We start from the raw sequence: 23,678 nt of genomic DNA, 5'->3' as shown, positions 1-23,678 counted from the left end.
GGCTCATTGCTGGCAGTGGGCCACCTCTACAGAACTTAGTGTCCATCTGCCAGCTGTGAGGCTATGAAAATTATTGCTTTCACCTATAAAATAATGTGTAACTTTACACATGGATGTTAGCATTAATCTTTTTGTATTAAGCTAGAATAAAGTTGTCGCAATTAACATTCCTTCACTTCCCCCCCCCTTCCACTTACTGACATGCAAACACATGGTTTGAACAGGATGCTAAGGCATGAATTGTTTAACCATGATTTACTGAAGACAATCGCAATTGACTGTGTTTGCACCATATGCTACATTTAGTGGAATATATGAACCCAGTCATTCTTTCTCAATAGTCATGTGTAGAATTGGCTTGCAGATGCCAAAAATAATTTTTTCATGTTTTTTTTTTACTGTTGATATCCATTTTAGTGCAAATATTTATATTCATTCAGCTGTTATATGACATTTTTAGCAGCATGGAATTTTTGAATTATGATTTGCAAAATGAAAGTAGCCCTTAATTTTAAGAATACGTTCCCAAAGAAAGAAGGAAGAAGGTTCAACAGATTGGAATCTATCTGCTTTTTAATTTCATGACAAAAATGAAATACTTGAAATAAAGTTGCTGTGTGCATGTGAAATCTAAAACAATATGCTCACAAGACAAGGACAAAATATCAAAAACTCTGTGCTGCATTTGAGTCACCAACTAATCTGCTTTTCAGTATTTTCAACATTTATTTGCCCTCCAATGCAAAAGACCGTTCTTCATTGTAGTCTCTGTGAATCATTCCTATTGGTATCTGGCCTTGCACAGTGCTCTTTTGAGAATTTTCTAAAGCTGAAAGAGACTTGTGTATTTGTCTTCCATTGTCCTTGCAGTTTATCTTTGACTGCAGTAGTGGTGCCCCTCCAGGAGTTCTCTGACACTGTGACAGCAATTTTTTCTCTTGATACACACATCTACTTAAAGGAAACCATGTGATCAAGACTTGACTCTCCTCCTCCAGCTGTTACAAAACAGAATGGGAGGAATTGATCGTTTCCTGATAGGGCTTCATAGTAGAATGAATTCTTCCATCCAAACTCCCTCCAGTACCAGGATGATCGATCAATCTCAACCAAGATCTGTAAAAATAAAAAAACTCAAATGTAAGAAGAAAAAGACAATCAAGGACAATCACTTTGTATGGTCCAATTCATCATTTCCTTCATTTTTAAGTCAGGAAACCAATCATGTCCATTGGTAAAGATTTTCTGTATCAGCCTCCTGCCTCCTTTTATGTGCGCTTTCATTTATTTAATAATGGGGGAGTCCTTGTTACACAAAACCTCTTTTTCCTCTCAGATCACTCACCCATTTTATTCCATACTGGGATTTATCTGGTCTACGTTCATACCAATCAGTCCAGCTGAAAAATAAAATTACTAATGACAATACTCACTGCATATATCATCTCTTTGGGCCATGTCAATCCTAGATCGTACCCTTGAAAGTAGGATGCCACATTGTTGTCATTAATAACACACAAAAACCTAGTACTGTTAACAGCATCTGCCTCATTAAAAATCAAGAAGCGAATATTTTTGTGTATATTAAGTTATTGGTGTTTGAACTGTAACGTTTTATCAGTATTGCATTAATTACTTCTTATGCAAAACCGTAGTCAAATCCAACAGAATATGCAATGGTTACTTTTGTTAGTTACACCAGTAGCTTTTTTATTTTAGCTCTACCCACTCTGTTTCAATTACTGTCTGTACTATTTTAACAGTTGAACAGAAGCGATAGCGATAGCTCAACATTGGCCAAAAGAACTCTCTTTGTGAGAAATTCCTCAGAAAGGCGGAGCTTGAGAGTCAAAAGGGTAGGTGTTGTTTCACCATTTATTGCTCATTTATTTATTATTCTCAAATATATTCAAACATATAATAAAGGTTTATTTGTAAATCTAATTGCTCTGCATATTACACAGATTGGTATGCATGCATGTATAATCTCTTATTGAAGATGTAGACCGTTATCTTGCCTCTTCTCTTATTCCAAGGTTGTATTCTGTTAAACAAAAAACAAAGATTTATTTCTTTGAGAACAAGAAGTAGCAAAAAAAGTTTTTTGATGTTGCATTTCTACTTTTCTCAGAACTTTCATAGTAAAACGGTGGATATCTAAAGGATTTTTCCAGGGTAGGAGTTAGGCTGCAATATAGGGTATAATCATAACTTGTGGTTAGTTATCCACAATATACTTTCCAATTGTTTTTGTATGTGGACATTTTTCTGGCAATCTTTTTCATACATTTGACAATGCCACCCAATTTGTCAAGAAAAACCTGGGACTTGGACACAAAAATCTGCTACATGATGGTTCAGATCTTTGTCCAAGTTCACTATTGTTTACACTTTCTCCAGGGGTGGGATTCTACCAGTTTGCACCTATTCGCTAGAACCGGTTGTTAACATTCTAAGCAGTTCGGAGAACCGGTTGTTAGAAGAAATTACTGGCCTGATCCTGTAAGGAAGGCAGGAAGGAAACATTCTGGTGTTGCTTACAAAAACTGCCTCTCCATTAACCCTTATTACATTCTTGGCAGGACTAGACTTCCTGTCTCAGGAACGTCTCTGGAGTTTTTTCCCCTCCTTTGCTGGTACTTTGCTTGTGTGGAGTGACCATTTAAAGGTACAATGGCACTGACAAAAGTGACTGATGACCATTTTTCACAGTTATGACTGTTGTAGCATCCCTACAGTCATGAGAGGCCAGGCGAGGAGATGAGTGCCTCGATGTGAGTTATGTTGAATTGGCCACACCCAGCCAATAACATGACCACCAAGCCATGTCCACCCAGTCACATGACCACCAAGCCATGCCCACCACCTAAGCCACGCCCACAGAACTGATTGTTAAAAAATTTGAATCCCACCCCTGACTTTCTCCCAAGAGATATAGATTGGAATCTTTCCCAGCCTTACTTGGAGAGATTAAGGATTAAATCTAAGCATGCAAAGCAAAGATTCTGCAATGTAAATCTTTCCTTCAAATTAGAAACTTATCACAGCAGTCAGTAGCAAAAATTTTGTAGTTTACTTTAACTTTATATTTCAATTTTGAGGCCACCTGATTTCACCGCAAGTCTGGACAATTTATAATTAAAAAGAATTATAGAGACAACTATATAAATCAAAGAAATTGGGGTGGCGAGAAATTTACTTTACCAGAATTTTAACTTTCACATTGTTCATCAGACACTTTTTTCATCAACTAACAAATTTATACTCCGTAGCTATTCTTAGAAATGTGTTTTGTTCCTGGAACTGTTAATGTTATGTCCTTTTACACGTTTAATTAAAAAGGGAGAGATTGTCTCAGATAGTGTCAGAGAAAAGGCCTGTCATTTCCAGTTCTAGTGACCTAGCTGACTCGAGAGCTACTACTAAGATTGATAGATCCGTCTCAAACAAGATATATTCTTTTTTTTTCAGATTGTAAAGCTAACATCCAGACAATTTATTTCCAAATACATGATATGTCCTCAAACAATATTTTATTGATATAAATTTATGCTTAATTTTAATCACATGGAACCCCTCCTGATTAGTTAAAAGGCAGAACAAGCTAATCACTTTGAGCACCATTTGGGAAGGAAAGGTGGGATGCAAATTTAACAAAATAAATAAATTATTTCCTTGGCTTTCTTTAACTATGTAATGATGTATTTAGCACAAATGTACCCATAGGCTTGGTCTATTCATAACTTTATAACAGAGTTCTTTACAGTATGAGGCAGTACATGAATTTCAGAGCAGCCACCTATTGTACAGCCAGCATTAAGAGAGAAGCAACCCTGAAAAACTAAATTTTTCCTTCTTACTTAACACTATACATGCATACACCAGAACCTTCCCTCAATCTTTAATAAATCGCTGCTAGAGTTGCACTGCTAAATTGCAGTGATCCCACTAATATTTCCCCAAGCAAAAACCGTTCTAGGAGACTGGGTAGCAGACATAGGATGAATAAGAAAAGTCCTTTGGCCATTATTTCATTTACTCCAGCATTCTGTCCTGGAATGGCCCATGGAAAGTTTATAAGCTTGGACCGCAAAATGCAGTTAAGGCATGCTGCTTAAGGACTCAGGGGGGGTAATAAAAAGCTATGCCTATTCATGGTCATTGATTGCATGATCCTCCATGAACCTGTCTAATCCCTTTTAAGAAATCTTCCAACTTGACAATCTTCCATAACTGCTAGCAGTGAATTCCAGTATAACTACTACTATAAAATGTTTCCCTCCTGTTGGTCCTGAATCTTCTCTATAACATTATATAACATTTTTCTCTCTCCCATAAACGGACAAAGCACTTACTGTGAGGGCGGATAGAACTCAGAATCTCTCAACTTTTGCCCTTCCGTGTGCTATAGTAATGTATTTTACTTGCGTGCATTAGCAAGATGTTTTAAAAAGTCAGCCTTTTTAAAATCTCAGAGTTAAAAATATTACAAGCTCCTATTCTGCCCCCCTGAGGAATACCCCTCATCATAGTTGTACCAAAAATGTTGTGTTTTGATATTGAAATAGTTTAAAGATGTTGCAGAATATGTTTTACTATGTTATGTCATTTATGTTGCCTAAGGAAAATTGTATGACAGGTTCTTATCTTATATGGACTGAAAAATATTTCAGTTCCATAAAAACAATTGCAAATAGCTCTCCCTTAGAGTTTAGTCTGCTGCAACTTCATTTGCACAAAAATAGTATTTTAGTGCCCATAGCAAATTTGTTATGTTTCACACAAGTATTGGGCTGTTCTCATGCAGTGCATGTGTTATATTATATTCTTATTTTTCTGGAATTCCTGACAACTATAGCCTACTTGCCAGTCCAACTTGCGAAGAGCAATGCGAGAGCACCTGGTCCGTACTTCTCTTGACTTGGAGCTGGATCTTCAGGCATCCCGGACCCGTCAGAGTCGCCTGAATGATGAACTACAGACTCTTCGTGCTCTTAGGCAGAAGTTAGAAGAGATGAAAGCAACAGGGCAGACGGATCTTCCTCCATGTATTTTGGAGGATGAAAGATTCCAAAAGCTTTTGAAGCAAGCTGAAAAAGAGGTAAGAACATGAACGAATAAAGAAGCAAATGTATGATGTTTTAGTGTCTGTATGTACAGTTTTGACCAAGTGTTCAAATCAAATTGAAACGCTCAGAATGTATACTATCTCTATATTATTGGTATTATTTTTTTTCCTACTACCAGGTACTATTTGCATGGAGTTTCAGTGGTTTTAAATTTTATTTATTTTTATTTATTTGATTTGTCAATCGCTTACAAGATAACAGGTATAAGTATAAACATAGTTATGAATACATGAGATGGATACGTATAAGAAAAATAAAAAGAAACAATAGAACAGGGACGGTAGGCACGATTGGTGCACTTATGCACGCATAAGTGCACCAAATGTTCAGAAGTTGTACCAAATATTCAGAAGTCAGCGGTTTCTTGTCTTAGAAAAGTGCAGGCATTTAACAAATTGTTCAGAAAAATGGATAATGGTTTAATGAGGTAAAGCATTTTTTTCCCCATTTCATGCAGCCTATAGTGCAGGGGTGGCAAACGCACATTGTCACATGACATACCACAACTTTTTTCCCCTTCGTTAAACTGGGCATGGGGTGGCCAGCACATGATGCATCCAGCCCGCAGGCCACGAGTTTGACACCCCTGCTATAGCAGGGGGGGGGGAAGGTTTGCTGAGAACTTTACTGTTTTTTTCTAACACTTCAGAACTTATTAGTATAGCTCAAATTATTGAGCCCAATATCCAAGATGGTAATGTAATCTAATTTAGTAATTAAATGCATTTGGATATCAATAATCACAGAATTCCCTTAGGAGGATTAATTTTAGATGTTACAGGAGCTCAGGAGGTTTCTACAGTATATTTAACCAAGAGGATACCTACTTTTGCAGGGGTGAGGTGAGGAGTTATTTCCATTCTGCCTTGAAGAAACTGCTTCCTAATTTTTAAAAACATTTAATAATATGGTAGAGCTGGTTGTAAAACTGTTGCCTTCTAAATATAGAAAGATCATGTTGCCTCAAATTTAGGAAAAGCTGGGTTTTTTATTAAACAACTTTATACTTCTATACATAACTATAGATTCTTAAGAAATTTCATTATAACCAAATTCACATCATCTTACTTTTTTATCTAGTTTACATTAGCTGCTCATATCACAAAACAATATACAGTGGTGTACAATGAAACTAAAACAATAAATATCAAAAACAATTATCAATATTGATTATTTAAAATGTTAAAAACTATAAAAAAACAGAGCTAAAACTAGAAATAATAGACAAAGGGAAGTTAATAGTAATGGAGTTACCACACTAGTTCATCCATCCCCTTGGGGTCCCCAGGCCTGCTGGTGTAACTTGGGGGACTTTCAGAAGCTCAGAAGGATAAGGCCAATCTCATTTCAGGGATGAAGATTCCATAAAGTGGATACCACAGAAGAAATGGTCCATTGCCAAGGGCCCACCAAATGTTGTTCCCTAGACAGTGGGGTATCATCAGCCCCATGATGTCCTGTTGCCTTGTCCACACCTCTTTACTTTATGAGAAGAGGATCTCTAGTTTTACAATGACTGGACCAGACTGGAAATGTACACACTTACAGTGCAACATCTGTTTTAATATTTTCATGGTCATGTACAGCTCTGAATAGTTAAAAAGCATTCATGTAGTATCATCTTCAGTTGTAATATGTTTACAGAAGCAAGCATACCATGGAAATACTGTACATCATCCTATCCTGGCAAAAGCTTCCTTAATAAGAGATTTGCCTTTCTGGCAGGAAAAGGAATATATACATTTTTTGCTGATATAATTAAAGTGTGTTTGACATACAGGTGATCCAGAACACAGGTAGTTCTCGATGTACAACTATAATTGGGGCCAGAATTTCCATTGCTGTACAAGGCAGTTGTTAAATGAATTGTGCCTGATTTGATGGCCTTTTTTTGCCATGATGCTTAAGGAAATCACTGCAATTGTTAAGTGAACCAAGCAGTCATTAAGTGAACCTATTTTCCTCCATTTACTATGCTTGTTGGAAGCCAGCTAAAAGGGTCAACTATCATAAATACATGCTAGTTGCCAAGCACCCAAATTTTGATCACATGATTGTGGGGATTCTGCAGTGGTCATAAGTAGGAGAATCGGTTGTAAGTTGCTTTTTTCAGAGCCATTGTAACTTTGAATGATCACTAAACAAATAGATGTAAGTTGAGTACTACCTGTACACCTCTATATTCCATACTCAATATTTTTAAAAGTATCTCCCCCCCCTCCCAATATCCTCATCACTTGAAATCTAGATTGGATGTTTGTTTGTTTGTTTGTTTGTTTGGCAAAAAAATTTCCATGCCAGACTTGCTTGTTTGGACAGAAACAAGTAAAGAAAAAATAATGCACTGACATGACTTCATCAATATGAGATTATTCTTAAACTACACTGAAGATGCCCACAATCATCTTAGGTCAAAGGCCCAGTGAAATAAGATTGTTTTCCTGTGTTGTAAAAAAACAGGAAAGTGGAGCCTCATGAACTTATGGCAAAAGCAAATTCCATAAAATAAGGGCTACTATAGAAAATTCCTGCTGTCTTACCAACCACCCATATATGTTATGAGAAGAGGAGCCTCTCTCTTTGTGAATGACCGGACCAGATTGGAAATGCACATGATAGCAGGGCAAGATTTGCTTTAAACATTTTCATGGTCGTGTATTGCTTTCAATAGTTCAAAAGCATTCATATGGTGCCCTCTTCAGTTGCAATATGTTTACAGAAGCAGGCCTACCACAGAAATACTGTACCTATTACAATGCCAAAGTGAGTACTTTAAAAGCTTTTAATATACTAATATAAAAAGGGAAGGGAAGTATTAAAGCAGTGGAGTACTCTATTAACACAAAAGGAAGGCATTTAACAAAACCAATCAACATCGCAGGAAGCAGATAAATGAAATATAATTTAGACTGTGTATTATATACTTTTAATTGTCAGATTTTTTTAAAAAAAGGATTATAAAATTCCCGATTGTATTTGTTTCTTAGCTCATCCAAAGGATAATTAGATAGCTTATTGGGAATGCAAGACCACTTTGCCATGCAAGGTTTTTGGTGACTTGCTGTCGTTTTTAGATTCTGTTAATCCATCTACAGGTGCTAATAGGAAAGGTTGGCATGCTAACAGAGCTTCTATTTGGAACATCACTTTCTGGTATTCAGATATTTGCCCACGGATTACAATATCATTAAAGAAACTGTCAAGAATTAGGTAGACCTTTTTCATTCATTCAACATCTTAATTAAATCAGACCAAAGTCATTTGAATTGCAGTGCCAAGATGCCTTTCCTTTTATTTTTGCTGAAGATGGTTTGCAAGGTGCTTACTTAAATCCTCTATAATATTACGAGTTATTAAATGTGGCTTGTAATTGTTTCCATTAGGCAGAACAGTCAAAGGACAAAAAGAAACAGGGATTAAATGCAGAAAAATTGATGAGGAAAGCTTCAAAAGATGTATGCCGATTACGAGAGCAAAGCCAGAAAGTGCCAGTACAGGTGCAGTCTTTCAGGTGAGAAAAATTTGTATCTCTATGAGCTTTGTAAAACTGTTCAGCAATTTCTACACTGAATTTTTCAGCTTCACTATGCAGCATATAGTTCTAAAATTAGCTCTATGGTAAATTTCATTGCAGTTTCAATCATTTACAAGACAACTTAATTCAAATGTTCTGAAATAAATAATCAAAGATCCATGATTTAGCTTTGGGGTCCCATATTCATAAACAACTCTTTGGATAAAGAACTGTTGTTTCCAATAACAAATAAAATACACTTTACTGTCAATTAACAAGAAATTATTTACACCAGAAATTATTTATACTTGTTTTCAGCATCCTGACTGCCAATAGTCAGTTTTCCCTAAGTAAAATGGGTGAATAGGCGGTAATATAAATTCAATAAATAAATAAATTCACCTGGCTAGAAACACACTGATGACCAGAATAAAGTTCTATCTATCAGTCTGTCTTTCTCTGATGAAATAGTGGTTATAGTTCAAATTCAAACCATGGCTATTTTGGTTATTGGAAAATCTCTTCCCTAAATGTTAGCCAATCTTGCTTTTAACCACTAGCTAAGGGAACTGTTACATGATTAAGAGAGCTTATCCACAGTAAATGCTTTTACCTCCCTGACCCAGCCCCCAAGGCGGCCAGAAAGAAATGTTCTAATAATGGATCTTCCATCTTGGAACCAGCCTGCTGCTGAGGAGGCTGAAGTCAGACCAAGGTAATTTGGCAGGAAAGTGGTATTTTCCATCAGAAAACAGAAAAAAGACTGAAATGAACTTCTTATGTCAGCTAGATGTCATCAGAGGGTCAGTGACCTGCAGTTGTTCCTTTCCATCTAACCATGGGGCTCTGTGTGTCCATGGCCATTTTTGCTTCAACTGCTACAGAGAACAGAAGAGTTGGGATGTTTTGTTTTGATTTTGTCTCAAGAAATACTGGCCTTGTATAAGTCCTTCTATGATGTCACTAGTCCCATTGGTAAGCTCCAGCTGGGAAATAGTCCACTGTCTGGTCATTTCCCCACTCAGAATTTGCTGTGGTTGTCCCTATGAAAACAAAAGGTAGGATCAGGTCATTGCATCCTCCTGGATCACAGTGATTGGCTGCTGTCAGAATTACCAAGCAACTCCAAGATCTGGTCAAAATTGCTCCCTCCATGGTGGATCTAGTCTACCCAAAATTCTTCTGCCCATTACAACCTGAATGCTACTACCTGCATCTCTTTTCCCCCAATTCCACTCTTCCTCAACCCCACTCTTCTTGGCTAATAAACCCATCTAACCACTGTCATTCCCCACCATAAATCCTAGTAACTATTCTCAATTGCTGTTGCTTCCAGTCGTGTAGTAATCAGAGAGGCCAGCCTCAACAACCATTTCTACATCTGCATTCCTCTCTTCCCATGTCCAAAAAGCCCATTCCTAAGTGGGCGGTTGATCAGGCCTGCCAACACTCCGAGTCTGCACACAGAAAAAAAGACCTCTTCAGTGAACAGGAGCCTAAACCAGATCCCAGACAGCAAAATACCTGAGATTTATTTATTTGTTTTATTTACCGTATTTGCCGGCGTATAAGACGACTTTTTTGCCCTGAAAAACATGCCTCCAATTGGGGGTTGTCTTATATGCCGGGTCGTCTTATACGCCGGCAAATAGTAATTGGGAAGCACTGCGGCTGCCCGCGGCTGAGGCACTTTTGCGGACCGTGGAAACGAATCCCGTGAAGCCGAAAGGAGCAGCCAGCCTTCTCCCAGCTCCCAAGGAAACGAGGCTCGCACCGCCCGAGCTCCGCTGAGGTATCCGGCTGGGGCTGTCAGGAGTTGTTACCGCTGGCGCGGCTCCGCGCTCCAGTCCCACGTTGCCTCGGGAAGGGAAAGGCAAAACCAGGAGCTGCTGCTGCCATTGCAAAGCGCCGCCGCGCTCTTCCTTTTGCCTTCCTTGGGAGCTGGGAGAAGGCTGGCTGCTCCTTTCGGCTTCACGGGATCTGCTTCCACGGTGCACAAAAGTGCCTCAAAAAAAAAAGTGCAAAAGTGGAAGGCGTGCGGAAGAGGGGGCGAGTATATAACAAACTATATTTTGAGTGGAAATGTTGGGGGTCGTCTTATACGCCGGGTCGTCTTATACGCCGGCATATACGGTATTTGATTTGTCAATCGCTTACAAAATAATAGGTATAAGTATAAACATAGTTATGAATCCATGGAATTGATACATATAAGAAAAATAAAAAGAGTCAATAGTCTAGACTAGACTAGACTAGACTAGACTAGACTAGACTAGAATAGAATAGAATAGAATAGAATAGAATAGAATAGAATAGAATAGAATAGAATAGAATAGAATAGAATAGAATAGAATAGAATAGAATAGCTTTATTGGCCAAGTGTGATTGGACACACAAGGAATTTGTCTTGGTGTAAATACTCTCAGTATACCTAAAGAAAAGGTACATTCATTAAGAATCAAGAATCATAACGTACAACACTTAATGACAGTCATAGGATACAATAGGACAGGAACGGTAGGCACGTTGATGTGCTTATGCACACCTCCTACAGACCTCTTAGGAAAGGGGAGAGATCAATAATAGACTGTCTAAGGTTAAAGTTTTTGGGGTTGGGGAAGAAACCACAGAGTCAGGTAGAGATCTAGCGGGGTTCAGTGAGTCAAGCTGTCTCTGTTCCATTTGCCCCAGCTCTCTCCAGCCATATCTCAGGTTTCCACTCTGCACTGCTTCTTGCAGGGAAAGTAGAATAAAGGTGCCAAGGAGCTTAGTGGCATTGCTGCACTATGTCTACTCTGTTCTCGTGTATAAAGATAGACTCTCTAGCCAAGCTTGCACAAACAGAAACCTGATGCCAGTTAAGGTAAACAAGAATCACCACCACCACCACCACTGTTAACATACAAATACTGCCCAAGTATTTAACAGAATCCAGTGGGGTGAGTAATGAAGCTGACTCTGCTGGATTTGCTGGGTATCTCATTGCACTCTCCTCTATATTGGCTTCCCTGGTTACTAAGTGCCTCCTGCATCTGTCTCTTCTGTTTCCTTGGAATGCAACACACTTGTAAACAGCCTCTTATCCTTTTCATTCATCCAATCTACAAAGCAAACTTAAATCTCCCAAAGCAAATCCCAATCTTAGTGTGTAATCAACATTTATGTTTTTATTCACCATGTTGCTTTCCATGTAGAGAGAGAAACTATGGAAGCCCTTGGTAGAAGAAGGGCACATTGTGTCTCCCATAACTTTCTAAACTAGTTAAGTGGCCTATCGCAAAACTAAATATTTTACAGAAATATCATTTGAGCACTGCCCCACTTGAACTCAGTTAAATTGTATTTCTAATCACTGTATATTAAAAGCCTAAGGATTTGTTACATAATGCTTTGATGCACTATATCATTTGCTTCTTTATTCTTTTATCTTCTAGTATTGGAGTCTATTATATATTGTTTTACATTTAAATACATTTTTGTTTCTCCTTATATTTTCAAGGGAGAAGATGGCATACTTCACAAGAGCTAAAATAAGCATACCAGCTCTACCAGCTGATGATGTCTAACAATATTTTGCATCAAAGGTGTTGTTCATTTTTTTAAGTGAATGCTTTTATATTATTGTTCTACAATCTTTTAAAGACATATTTTTGAATTCAATTGTAGATATTGTTTATAAAATACAGAACACTATGCTCTAATGTAACATTTCAGACATGCAAACTGTTCCCTCTGTCTCTTCTCTAGAAATATACAGCAAAATGCATTAGATACACCAATGAGACTAACTTTGTACAGTTTGTATATGTAAGAACAAAGGAAATCCTAGTATGTATATATCATTGAACTGCACTGCTGCTCTATATATCATGCAATGTGTCCCATAAGTTTCATTTCCCTGCTTATTTTTTTTTTCACAAGGACAGACTGTGAAAATGGCTGTTGAGCCATCTAAAAGGTTTTGAAAAAAAAGTGGTGGTGGTGGTGGTGGTAGTAGTAGTAGTAGTAGTAGTAGTAGTAGTAGTAGTAGTAGTAGTAGTGTGTACATAGCTTTCAGGAAATGTGAGTCCTCTTTCATGCCAGCAGATCTGTCTAGAGCATACAGGTGCTGTTTAGATTTCTGCTGTCTACATGGAAACTTTCAACTGTGACAAAAAAAACTTTTTCCCTTTCTACCTTTTTTTTTTTTTTTTTTTTGAATGAAGGAAGAGGTCTAGAATACTAAGCTGGAAGAGTATCCTTTTTGAATATACTGAAGTTGGGGCTGTATTTCATGTCTCACTGTATCTAAGAGCTTGGAGAGAACACGGGGGAAGTATGTATAACCCTCCATGTGTTAAAGTTGATAATACCCAAATGGCAGCTGTGTTAGGGAAATGGACTCAAATTCAGTTTCAAACCTGAGCATACAAAGAATAAAAATTAAAACTAATATGTAAATATATCTAGTAAGTATTAAAATAGTTACATTCATGAAGCCCAAACAGACCCATTTTCACAAGAATTGTTTGTAACAAATACATTTCTCTAAGGCAGTGTTTCTCAACATTGTCAACTTTAAGATGTGTGGAGTTAATGTCCCAGAATGCTGAGGAAATCATGGATATGAATCCCATACATCTTAAAATTGCCAAAGTTGAGAAGCATTGTTCTAAGCACCCATTGTATATTATTGTTATAGAGATTTCTTCTAAGAAACCTTGATAATGAGCACTTAAAATAATATTAGTTGGGTTACGATTAAATAGACCATGTAAGTTGGTACCTAAATTAATTATGGCACAATAAGGATTAAACATGATCAATAATCTTAGTTTGTTTAACCAGCAACAGATTTAATACAAAGTGATTTTTTTATTGATTATTCCCCAAAATCAGCTTCTGGCTACAAGTTTACAATAGGCAATAGGCAAAGTATTTGAAAAGGATCTGTGACAATTTGCCGTGACCACCTGCCATGGCCAACTCACCATGGGACAAGAGTTACACTATAATCAAAGAAATTGTGGAATAGAATCATTAAAGAAAGGATGAAAAAGGAGGGACAGAATAAAAGGTGAATGGTAAAAATTAAAATATTTTTAATTTTATTTTAAATAATTAAATTGAATTGTTAAATTGCTCAATAGCAAGTTGTTCTGAGTTGGCTGTGGCAAATTGTCCCACAGCAAGCTGGCCATGGTAAATTGCCCATAGCAAGTTGGCCATAGCGAGGTGGCTGTGGCAAGATGTCCCATTCTGATTTGAAAAGGTGCTTCACAAAGCACATTTCGGCACATCTGAAATCCCACGCCACCCCCTATTTCTCAAATCACTGAGGAAGCTACTGCAGATCTTCCAGGAGACTCAAGTTGCAAGTGGCTGCTTTATCAATTATTATTCTATGTAGAGGTACTTTTCTAGCTGACCTTCAGTTGTACATGTATACACATGTGCAGAGTCTGTGAACATGTTTAAAGTCTAGAAAATCTGTGCCAAAACTTTGGAAGGATCTCTTCATTCAGGGGTTTTGCTTCATTCAATCTATCAAGGGGTTTTGCTTCATTCAGTCTATCAAGGGGTTTTGCATAGCCGTAATACAGACACACGTTTTCTTGGCATTCTCACTTCCCTTGGTAATTCTCATCTGATAACCAGGTACTGATTAGTTTTGATGTCATCATCATGGAATACATGGCTACTAACACTTTATTTCAGCTGGGATGTCACCGTTTTGTAGATCAGACCAAAGCAAGGCATCTAATTATCTAAGAAGGAATTGAAGAGCTAGTAGTGGTAGGTTTCTTTTACTAAATTAAATCTGCATGCCATACTCCCCACTGACTAAAAGAGAACTTCTCAGTTTATAAGATCAGGCTATTTAAACAATGTAACTAATACTTCCAAGCTATGGAACATAAGATAATGAGAATATAAAAGTTATTTAGGCAGTTTAAAAGCCATTTGATGAAAGTGACACATAATTCAGCATGTAAATACATACTCACATACACACAAAAAAGCCACAGATGAAACAAAAATACTTCTATTAATTGTGTACTTGCTCATTTTGCAACATAATTGTATATTGACATGCTGTATTTTATTTTTCAAGGATTGAAATAGCATTGTTGAAAAAAATAGGAGAACATTTACAGTATGTTCATTGCCATCCTTAGAATTACAGAAGGAAATAAATTATTGTGTCTTAATTTATTTTTGTAAATCTCCCAGAGGGTCTTATTATTATGCACAACTATGTGTAATTATTTAGATCTTTTCAACATTACTTCTACTTGGAGATAGGAAACTAATTGTGCTTAATATTTCCTGGGTGCCCCCTTTTTTTTAACCCACCTTTTAGAAGTGAACTAAACATGTACATGCCATTTACTCTGTCAAGGTCAATGTCTAAAAGCTGAAGTCACAAAGTTATTTAATATATAAATGAAGGCTGATAGTTTCAGTTTCTCAGTTTGATAATACAGTATAATAATGTTTTAGAATGATGTATAGAGTTATATCTTGTGATTTATTTATTTTCAGTCTTATTTATGTACAGTACAGCTTAATATAGTTCAGTTCTGCACATTTAAATGTGTGGGTTAAAGAAAGCTACTATGCAAATTGTTTTAGGGACACATATAAATATACCTCCCTCTTTGTCTTCTGAAGGTATGCAACAATATTTAGAGAGAAACAAAAATAATAATATAAATAAATAAATAAATTGGCAAGACAATTTTTATTGGCTGTTTATAAAAAGGTTCTTCTATCCATGTCTTCTTTCACATGCTAAAATTGCAGCAATCTTGACTAATACTTAAGAAAACAAGTCCTGAAAATCTTACACAAAATCTGTTCAGCGTCTCAAACATATTTGATCATGGAGAAATACCAGTCAAGTCTCATGCTATACTAATATCATTTTATCACAGAAGTTACCTATTAGAAAATAGAATAAATGTAATCATGTCTTGATTATCATTACTTCAGTACAATACTGTACATCATATTGCAAGTATTATATAATATTGTTTAGCCAAATGAACAAAGTGTTAGCAAATATTTTATTGGTGAAAATAAACTTCCATTTTATACAGTCATATTATATTTAAGTATTAAATGCTCAGAACTGAACTCAATATTTAATCAGGTTGTATCACAAATGTCTTCTATCCTAATATTGTCTGTATATGTACACATCACCTAGATTAACCTTTGTCTCTGCACTTTTCAATTGTTTCAATGATTTGAAAAAATACAGTTTTTTAACAGTAACTTTTGCATGCTTCTATTCTTTACCAATACCAGTTAACTCAAGTTTATGTGATTTGTGCAAATGTTCACATAAAACATTCACCAATAAGACTATGTAATAATAGTGGTCCATTAATCAGTGTTACGGATGGGTTGTTTCTTGAGTAACAATAATTATGTAAGCTGTATTTATGTAAGTGAGGTCCTACACAAGCCATAATCCATGAGAGTGTATGATTTTTTTTTTCCTGATAGCATTTTACACACTAAGATGTAATATAAAACTGACTGGATCTGAAACTCAGAACTGCAGCAAGCCCATGCTCTGTTTTTATTTTATATTACTAAATGCAATTTTTCATGGAACTGAGATCAATCCCTATTTTCAGAATGGGAAATGGGCTTTGTAATACAGAAAAGTCATTTTTAAAAATACATTTTATGACACTAGAAATCTGGGCACTTCCAATATTAACAGATATGTATATGATAGATAAGGTAATAATATTTTAAATCCGTTTATATAATACAGTGAAATGTGTCCATTTAACTAGTAATACAAATAAAACTACATAAATTAGATTTTATGCTAAAAAGAAATAGATTTTCATCCTAAATTTAATTTAAATATACTTGGCAGATTGTTTTTTAGTTTAAAATGATTTAGCAATTGTCAAAAAGACTAACTCTTCTGTGCATTTCTTCTGTGGCCTAACAAAAAGAATTATGATCAATTTTGTGCAGAGAAGTAGAAATCTACTGGTAACCAATGAACAGTGTATTCTCATATTCCCATCTGACAGCAATCTTTTGAGTAGCCTCCTATCAAATTTCAACAATGGGCATACTTCAGAGCAACAGAGCACATCAATGCTTATACAACTAGCACTTTTTGTAGCTTTTATTCTTGATGTTCTGACATTAGATAACTGTCCATTTGTGAAGAGTGTTAAAATTCTGTAAATGTTGACTTCTTTAGGCAAAGCTAAAAGAAAAAATATATATTTTATATTATATCCATTGTTTCCTTTTTGCACTACCTATGTAACTTTCCAGAGTACATTCCTTCATTTCATAAAAAGGCTATTCTAGCCTTGTAAGCTACTTAATAGGTTTAACAATATTCTCTTATAAAATAACATTAACATTTCCGTTAAGCAATATAATCAGAAGTATGCAAGTTTAAGCATTTGTGAATAAACTGATAGAGTTTGAGTTGGGGAACAGTGAAGAAATGTTGTGTTATTACTGTCTGTAAATTCTGTACAGATATGTACTGTACTGTGCTGTAAATGTTCTCACAGTTAGATTATTTGTTCTTTCCAATGATATTTTAATAGAGAAAAATGACAAATCATGATTTCAAAAGTGTTAGACTCATAAGATCCATTCTACACCAAAAATACAGTTCAAATATTAATATTTTACTTCTATTTAGGAAACAATAGTCAATCCCTTACTTGGATCGATTTAACTACATAATTGAATTCATATTCATTCAGAAGCAAATCCGCAGAGTTCAATAATGTTTTCCTCCAGATAAGTACAAATATAATTAACCTAACACTCTTAAGTTTGCAAATTCAATTATGTAACTTGGAACTGCTTAATAAAAGACATTACACATTATAAATGGATGGCACAGAAGCAATCCAGTTTTTAAAATATGTAAACAAAAAAAGAATGCTGTCATCACACAGTAAAATTAATACAGTTTTTCTCAGACTTTAGAAAGTATATTGGGATCATATATACTTAACACTCAAATAACAACACATAACACAACAGAACCGATTCTTTACAATACCAGTATTTCACATCTAATTAAAATATTTTGTTAGCTACTCCCTTGTATCTTAAAAATAAGTAGAGGCAACAGCAAACCTTGATGTTTTCCATGCTTTAATATGAATCTTGGTCTGTAGATACAACTGAATTCTACTAACCAGCATTTCTAGTTGAAGGTTTATTTAAAGGTTTTGCTGCATATTTGAATTTGTAGCAGAAAGTTTAAATGATAATAGTCGTTGAATTTTAAGACAGAAGAGAAACAAAACTATTTCTGAAAATCAAGTACCAAACTTAGCAGTGTATGATTGTGTAAGATGAGAATTGATATTTTTATGACTTATTTGAGCTTTGGATATTCTTGTTTTTACAGTACATTTTAAATTGAAGTAGACAACAATATATGATGACATTTTCTATAGTCATTTTAATCTACTCTTGTTGTGAAGCCAGCATTTTCAGCCTTGTAATAAGAAGGACAACACTACTCTTGAAATAAAAAGTTCAGGAAAAATATTAGAAACTCAAGTGTAATTAATCAAGTAAGGAACAAAGTGTCCTTTAATCTTAATTGGAATAAGGTTCTCCACACTGTGTTTAAGTGCATGAGAGGAAAAATAGGCTCTCCTGTGTCTCTCAAACTCTTAGACTTTGGGGTCTGTTGTTACTTTCCAAGTGTTGACAAGCATCTAGCACACCTGCCACTGTATAATGGACCGAGGACGATTGAGTATCAACAGAACAGATGCTGCAATTTAGCAATGAGCCTCCAAAAATGAGACAGAATCCAGCAAACCAGCCTATAAAAAGTGCTTCCCCAAAATCCCACCTTGGAACGATGTCTGGAATAGTTTCATCCCAAAATTCCTGCACAGTGGTATGAGCAACCCAAGACACTGGGACTAAGGTTGCAGCTCCTGATATCCAGCAGAATATTCCTCCCAGCAACAATAACCGCTTCTTTAGATCCTGTTGTTGTTCTCCAATCTTTAAACAATCCAATCCAAAACTTGAGAGTAAGAGACCAGAAAGTCCTAATCCATTGGATATGAACATTAGAATCCTAGAAATTTGGAGCTCTGGGGGTAAAGCTAAAAAAGAATCAAATTCTTTGCACTGCATTCCCCCTTCTTCATGGACCACACAAGCTTGCCAGAGTCCCATTGTCCAGATCTCCAATTCATTCAATTCTAAATTGAGATTTTTCCACTGAGGTAAATAAGTAGTGAGGCAGGATAAGACCCATCCTAACAGGCAAAATAAAATCCCTGCTAACTGCATTATGGTTCGGTTCACTAAAGCCATTGTAAAGGATGCAATCAACTGGCTGGAAAATCTTTTGGCCAGGTTTTTTGGGGACTTTGACTTTATATAGTGGCTGCAGTTCTGATGATGGTTGTTCTTTGCTCTCCTGAATATAAGCTTTAGCTATTAACCCTTTAAGAACTCTGAAACATGTTTTTGTTCTTCCTGAATATAAGGTTTCTTGCAAAGGACGAAGGACTCTGCTTAACCATGAGTTGGGTTTTGTGATAAGGATTTGATCTGTTACCTTTCAATTTGCTTGGTAAAATTATATCCCAGTGCCTGATGATTGCAAGTCTGAGGATGAACAAAGAAAGCTCTATGACCCCTCACCTAAAAAAAACAACAGCAGAAATCTTTGTGCTTCAATACGGATTAATTAGATTTTAAGTGGTGATAAAAAAACAGGTCTGTCTGCAACAGGACTTCATTGTAATAGCTAAATTTGAGATTTCAGGGCTTCAAATCAAGGCCTTGGAGAGAAAGGCATCCTGTTTTTCTATCTTCTGTACTACTACTATACTTCCTTAGTTAAATGTATACATTGACTTGTCTTTCATTCTCCTCATTTTTTTGGAAAGAAAGCTTTGAGATATATTGATTTTCTGTCCTGTCTGAAGTTCCTTTTAAATAGGTTTTCTTTACATCTGAGTTTTTTCAAGAACAAAAGGTTTGGTGTAGTGCTTAAGATGTTGACCTAGAAAGCAGCAGACTATGAGTTTCAGTCCTACCTTAGACATGAAAAACCAGGGGGCTGACTTTGAGCCAGTCACACACTCTCAGCCCAACTCATATCACAGATTATTGTTGTGGGGAAGATAGGAAGGAGTATTGATGTGCTTGCTGCTTTGAGTTGCATATGAAATAATATGCAGGATAAAAATCTTTTTCAAAAATAGAAGTTTGAGCTAACAACTGATGTTTCGCAGTCCTCAAGAATCTACTATTGACAAGGATTATTCATTAACAGGTTTTTAATATAAATCTTAGAAATTGAGACAGAGGCATTTGTGACTTTTTGGTAACCCATTTCCTCAACAGGTATAACTACAGTCTCATTCATTTATATTACTTTCACAAAAAAACACCTTAAACCTTTTCTACTAGGAGCATGAAGAATGAGCTATGTAAATTAGGGCATGCATGTACAACTGATTTTCTTATTTTAATAATGTGCTTATACTTGCTGCTAACACATAAGAAAACGGCCTCTTCACCATCAAGAATGTTAATCCAATACAGAAAATGTTCTTTACATTAAGAATTGTGTCATTGCTTTATTTGGTTCTGCAATGGCAGGTAGCAAAAGTGGCTTAAATGGGTTTAAATTCTTCATTTTAAAAAAACACCTTTTAACTTTAAGATAAGAGAGGAAAAATTTCACAATTTCCATTTCTTCTTCATAATATGGCAGTGATATCAAATATTGTGTTGTTCTGTGCTGAGTGTCTCTTGCAAGGTTGCGGTAGATCTCACAGAAATAGTACTAGTTGTTTTTTTTAATGGAGTTCATGGTATTGCCCTGCTACTAAGTGTAGGATTACAACTATGTTTCAGTATAATATATGCATATATATAAGTTTTAGAATTGCATTATCTTTAAGGTAATTGAACCTTTGCAAGATAGAGACACTGTTTGATCAAAATCAAACACATTCTCATCACTTCCAGGATAGATTACTGCAATCTACTTTATCTGGTGCTGTCTTTGAAGACTATTTGGAAACTGCAGTTGGAGCAAAATATTGTGGCCTGTGTTTCTAGTGAGTAAGAGCTACAACAGCTCTAAAACACCAGTAGGCTTTGGAGTACAACTCATAATGCTAGCTCTAGCTATAAGGCCCTTCACAGCTTGGCTATTGAACACAATCCAGATTATCTCTTGCAAACAGACACCTCATGCTCTCATCTTGTACAGCAAAGGTCTCCAACTTGGCAACTGTAAGACCTGTGGACTTCAACTCCAAGCTATGCTGGCTGGAGAATTCTGAGAGTTGAAGTCCACAAGTTTTAAAGTTGCCAAGTTTGGGGACCCCTGTTGTAGAGGGATGTTAGACTCAATACTGCTTCAGTGCAGTGCTAGAAGTGCCTCTTTTCAGATATTTGGTTGGTGCCCATGCTGATGTCCTTTGGAAAGGATGTAAAGACAATGTAATTCAAGAATTATTTGCTATGGTCACCAATCATCCCCTGCATAGATATAGATTATTCTTAACTGATGCAATTATTTTAACAGTTTTATTTTGTTCTTGTTTTTTATAACCTAATATGTGAACCACTGGGAACCACACAGAACTATAGAAATATTGTAAGTAAGTAAGTAAATAAATAAATCTATCTAACAGGAGGCAAAAGCAAATAAAAAAACCTTCACCAGTAATGCTGTATGCTGCATTGTGAACTACTGAAATTCTCTACAAAATCCTGCAGTATGTAGCGAGGAACCAAAGTCTCAGAAAAATTTGATGAACATATGAAATACTTAAAGGCTAAAAGTACACCTCTAATACTGTTAGAAATGTTGGTTGTGTTTGCATTAATTTTGGTACACATTTATTTCTTTTTCTCCTTATATCTAGACTAACCATGCTAGAAGTTGTTATCCTAAAAAAGATTCCATTATATAGAATATGACACAATTCTCTTTAAGATGATTGCTAGCCTAAGAATAATTAACATTGTGATTGATCTTTTGGAAATGCTGAGAACATAATATACTCCTATAATGAGAGTTGGCTGCGCATTGCCATGGTTAGCGTGGAAGCCACATGAAGTCACAGTCAAGTTGAGTTCAACTTCTTACAAATTCACAGGTATGTGAAGTCTTTGTTGCAGCTTGTTTTCTTCTTTGCTTCTTTGCTTCTGTTTCTCACTTCTGTCCAATTTGTTGTTATTCTCTTTAGAATATTTAGAATGTACTAGAAGGCCTCACTTTTAGATTTTCGACTCTAAATTACATGTTTTGCAACCATTTGGTTTGTCTCCAGCAGCAGCAACCTGGGGTGGAATAAAAAAAAAAAAAAAGACAAGATGATAGCCAAAATTGCACAAACCAAGTCCCATCCTTCTTTTATGGGTTGCTGCACATTACCTTGATCCCCAGAGTGCATACCTAGGCATCTATTCCTCCCAACATCCTCTCATTGCTTGTAGCTGCACAAAAATCCTGGCATGTATTGCAGCTGATACCCAGTCTTAAATTTGTAATCAAAAGATTGAGCCCAGAAAATAGCTTGTAGCTACTGTGTGCTCCCAAATAATCATGAGATCCTTCCTTGAAAATAAAACTGCTTTGTGTCTGTTTCCTTATCTTTCTCCTTGCTCTACATTTAAAGCTTCTATTCCACATGGTTTATTATCACTGCCAACACTTGGGTTCTCACAGAGCTTCTCCAAAACTTCCATGTTATTTCTTTAATATTTCCACAGTTTTTCTTTTGAAAATGTTAATTTACCTGCTTATATTTTTTTTTCTGACATTGTCAGTATTATCCAATTTACAAGTTCATATTCTAGGATTAAAGAATATTCAACTCTGCTTTGTTCTCTTAAGATATCTGTTATTAAATCTGTTATACAATGATTTCTCTGAATAATCACAAGTTAATTTTCTCTAGCTAAAGTAGTTGCATATTCATTTTGCAGAAATGCAGTGTACTATGGACAATATGCCCATTACATCAGTGGTGGTATTCAAATTTTTTTACTACCGGTTCTGTGGGCGTGGCTTAGTGGGCGTGGCAGGGAAAGGATTCTGTAAAATCCCCTTTCACTTCCCACTCCTGGGGGAAGGTTACTGCAAAATCCCATTCCCTCCCCACTGCACTAACCTGCTTTCCAGCTCCATTCTCCTGTGCAGGGCAACAGAAGAAGACCCAGCCAATCAGCTGGCACTCAGTAGGCAGAGAATAGATGGAGGGGGGCCAGTCAGAGATGGTATTTGCCGGTTCTCTGAACTACTCAAAATTTCCGCTACCAGTTCTCCAGAACTGGTCAGAACCTGCTGAATACTACCTCTGCATTACATGTCTGGGAAAGGGCCTGGTATTTCCAAATTTATCATGACACGTGAATAAATATTAATTGCATACATACCGTGTTTCTCATATAATAAGGCTGGGTCTTATTTTTTTTGAGCCCGAAAAAATGGCTAGGCCGTCTTTTTGGGGTGACTTAATTCCCCACCTTGCATCTTTGGGCGGGCAGCGACAGCTTGGATGTTGACCTCGGCGTTGGTGGGGCACTTCGTATCGGGGTCAATGCAGGCAGCACCATATCCGGGTGTGCAACAAAAGTACTTCCTAATGGCAAGCCCCCACCATTCCCCCATTTCGCATGTTTTAATATAGGCCTTAATTTGGGGGAGGGGCTTAATTTCATTTCATGCCTATAAAACATGCTGGGACTTCCTATTGGGGGAGGCTGTATTGTTGGAGAAACAGGGTAAAATATATCCTCATCTTTAGCAATATTGAATGCTAGTAATGATGTTAAATAATCTTGCTGGTGATATGGCTGCTACTTCTGCTGGTGTGGCTACTGCTGTTATATGAATTTTTTTTGATGAAATATTGCACAGATATTCAAAATAACTTCTATAAATTTTATGTGAGTTAGTTATACTCAGTTGTGTGCTGCTAAATATTCAAAAATCAGCCCTATTGGCTCCATTGCTGCTGCCACGCAGCATCACTAGATGAGGA

At 36.2% G+C, this 23,678-nt stretch overlaps 2 protein-coding genes across 4 annotated transcripts in view; one reads left to right on the top strand and one right to left on the bottom strand.

Annotated features, from left to right (window-relative positions):
* Positions 1-15,903, top strand: part of WWC2 (WW and C2 domain containing 2) — a 160,221-nt gene extending 144,318 nt beyond the window's left edge. For all 3 annotated transcript variants that reach the window (XM_026667186.2, XM_087963263.1, XM_087963262.1), the window contains 4 exons: positions 1,764-1,856; positions 4,859-5,101; positions 8,513-8,640; positions 12,143-15,903. In XM_026667186.2, coding sequence (XP_026522971.2) covers positions 1,764-1,856; positions 4,859-5,101; positions 8,513-8,640; positions 12,143-12,209 — 531 coding nt within the window. In that variant the 3' untranslated portion in view covers positions 12,210-15,903. The remainder of the gene's footprint in view (positions 1-1,763; positions 1,857-4,858; positions 5,102-8,512; positions 8,641-12,142) is intronic.
* LOC113411773 (claudin-22-like) lies at positions 14,759-19,036 on the bottom strand. The gene has a single exon (XM_087963264.1). The coding sequence runs from the start codon at positions 18,973-18,975 to the stop codon at positions 18,307-18,309; it is 669 nt and encodes a 222-aa protein (XP_087819390.1). The 5' UTR covers positions 18,976-19,036; the 3' UTR covers positions 14,759-18,306.
* Between the last annotated feature and the right edge of the window lie 4,642 nt (positions 19,037-23,678).

The sequence above is a fragment of the Notechis scutatus genome, chromosome 4, assembly GCF_049901735.1.
Source record: "Notechis scutatus isolate UNSWTSFEM ecotype Mainland chromosome 4, rNotScu1.2, whole genome shotgun sequence".
Lineage (NCBI taxonomy): Eukaryota > Metazoa > Chordata > Lepidosauria > Squamata > Elapidae > Notechis > Notechis scutatus.
This window is presented reverse-complemented; position numbering and strand designations above follow the sequence as displayed.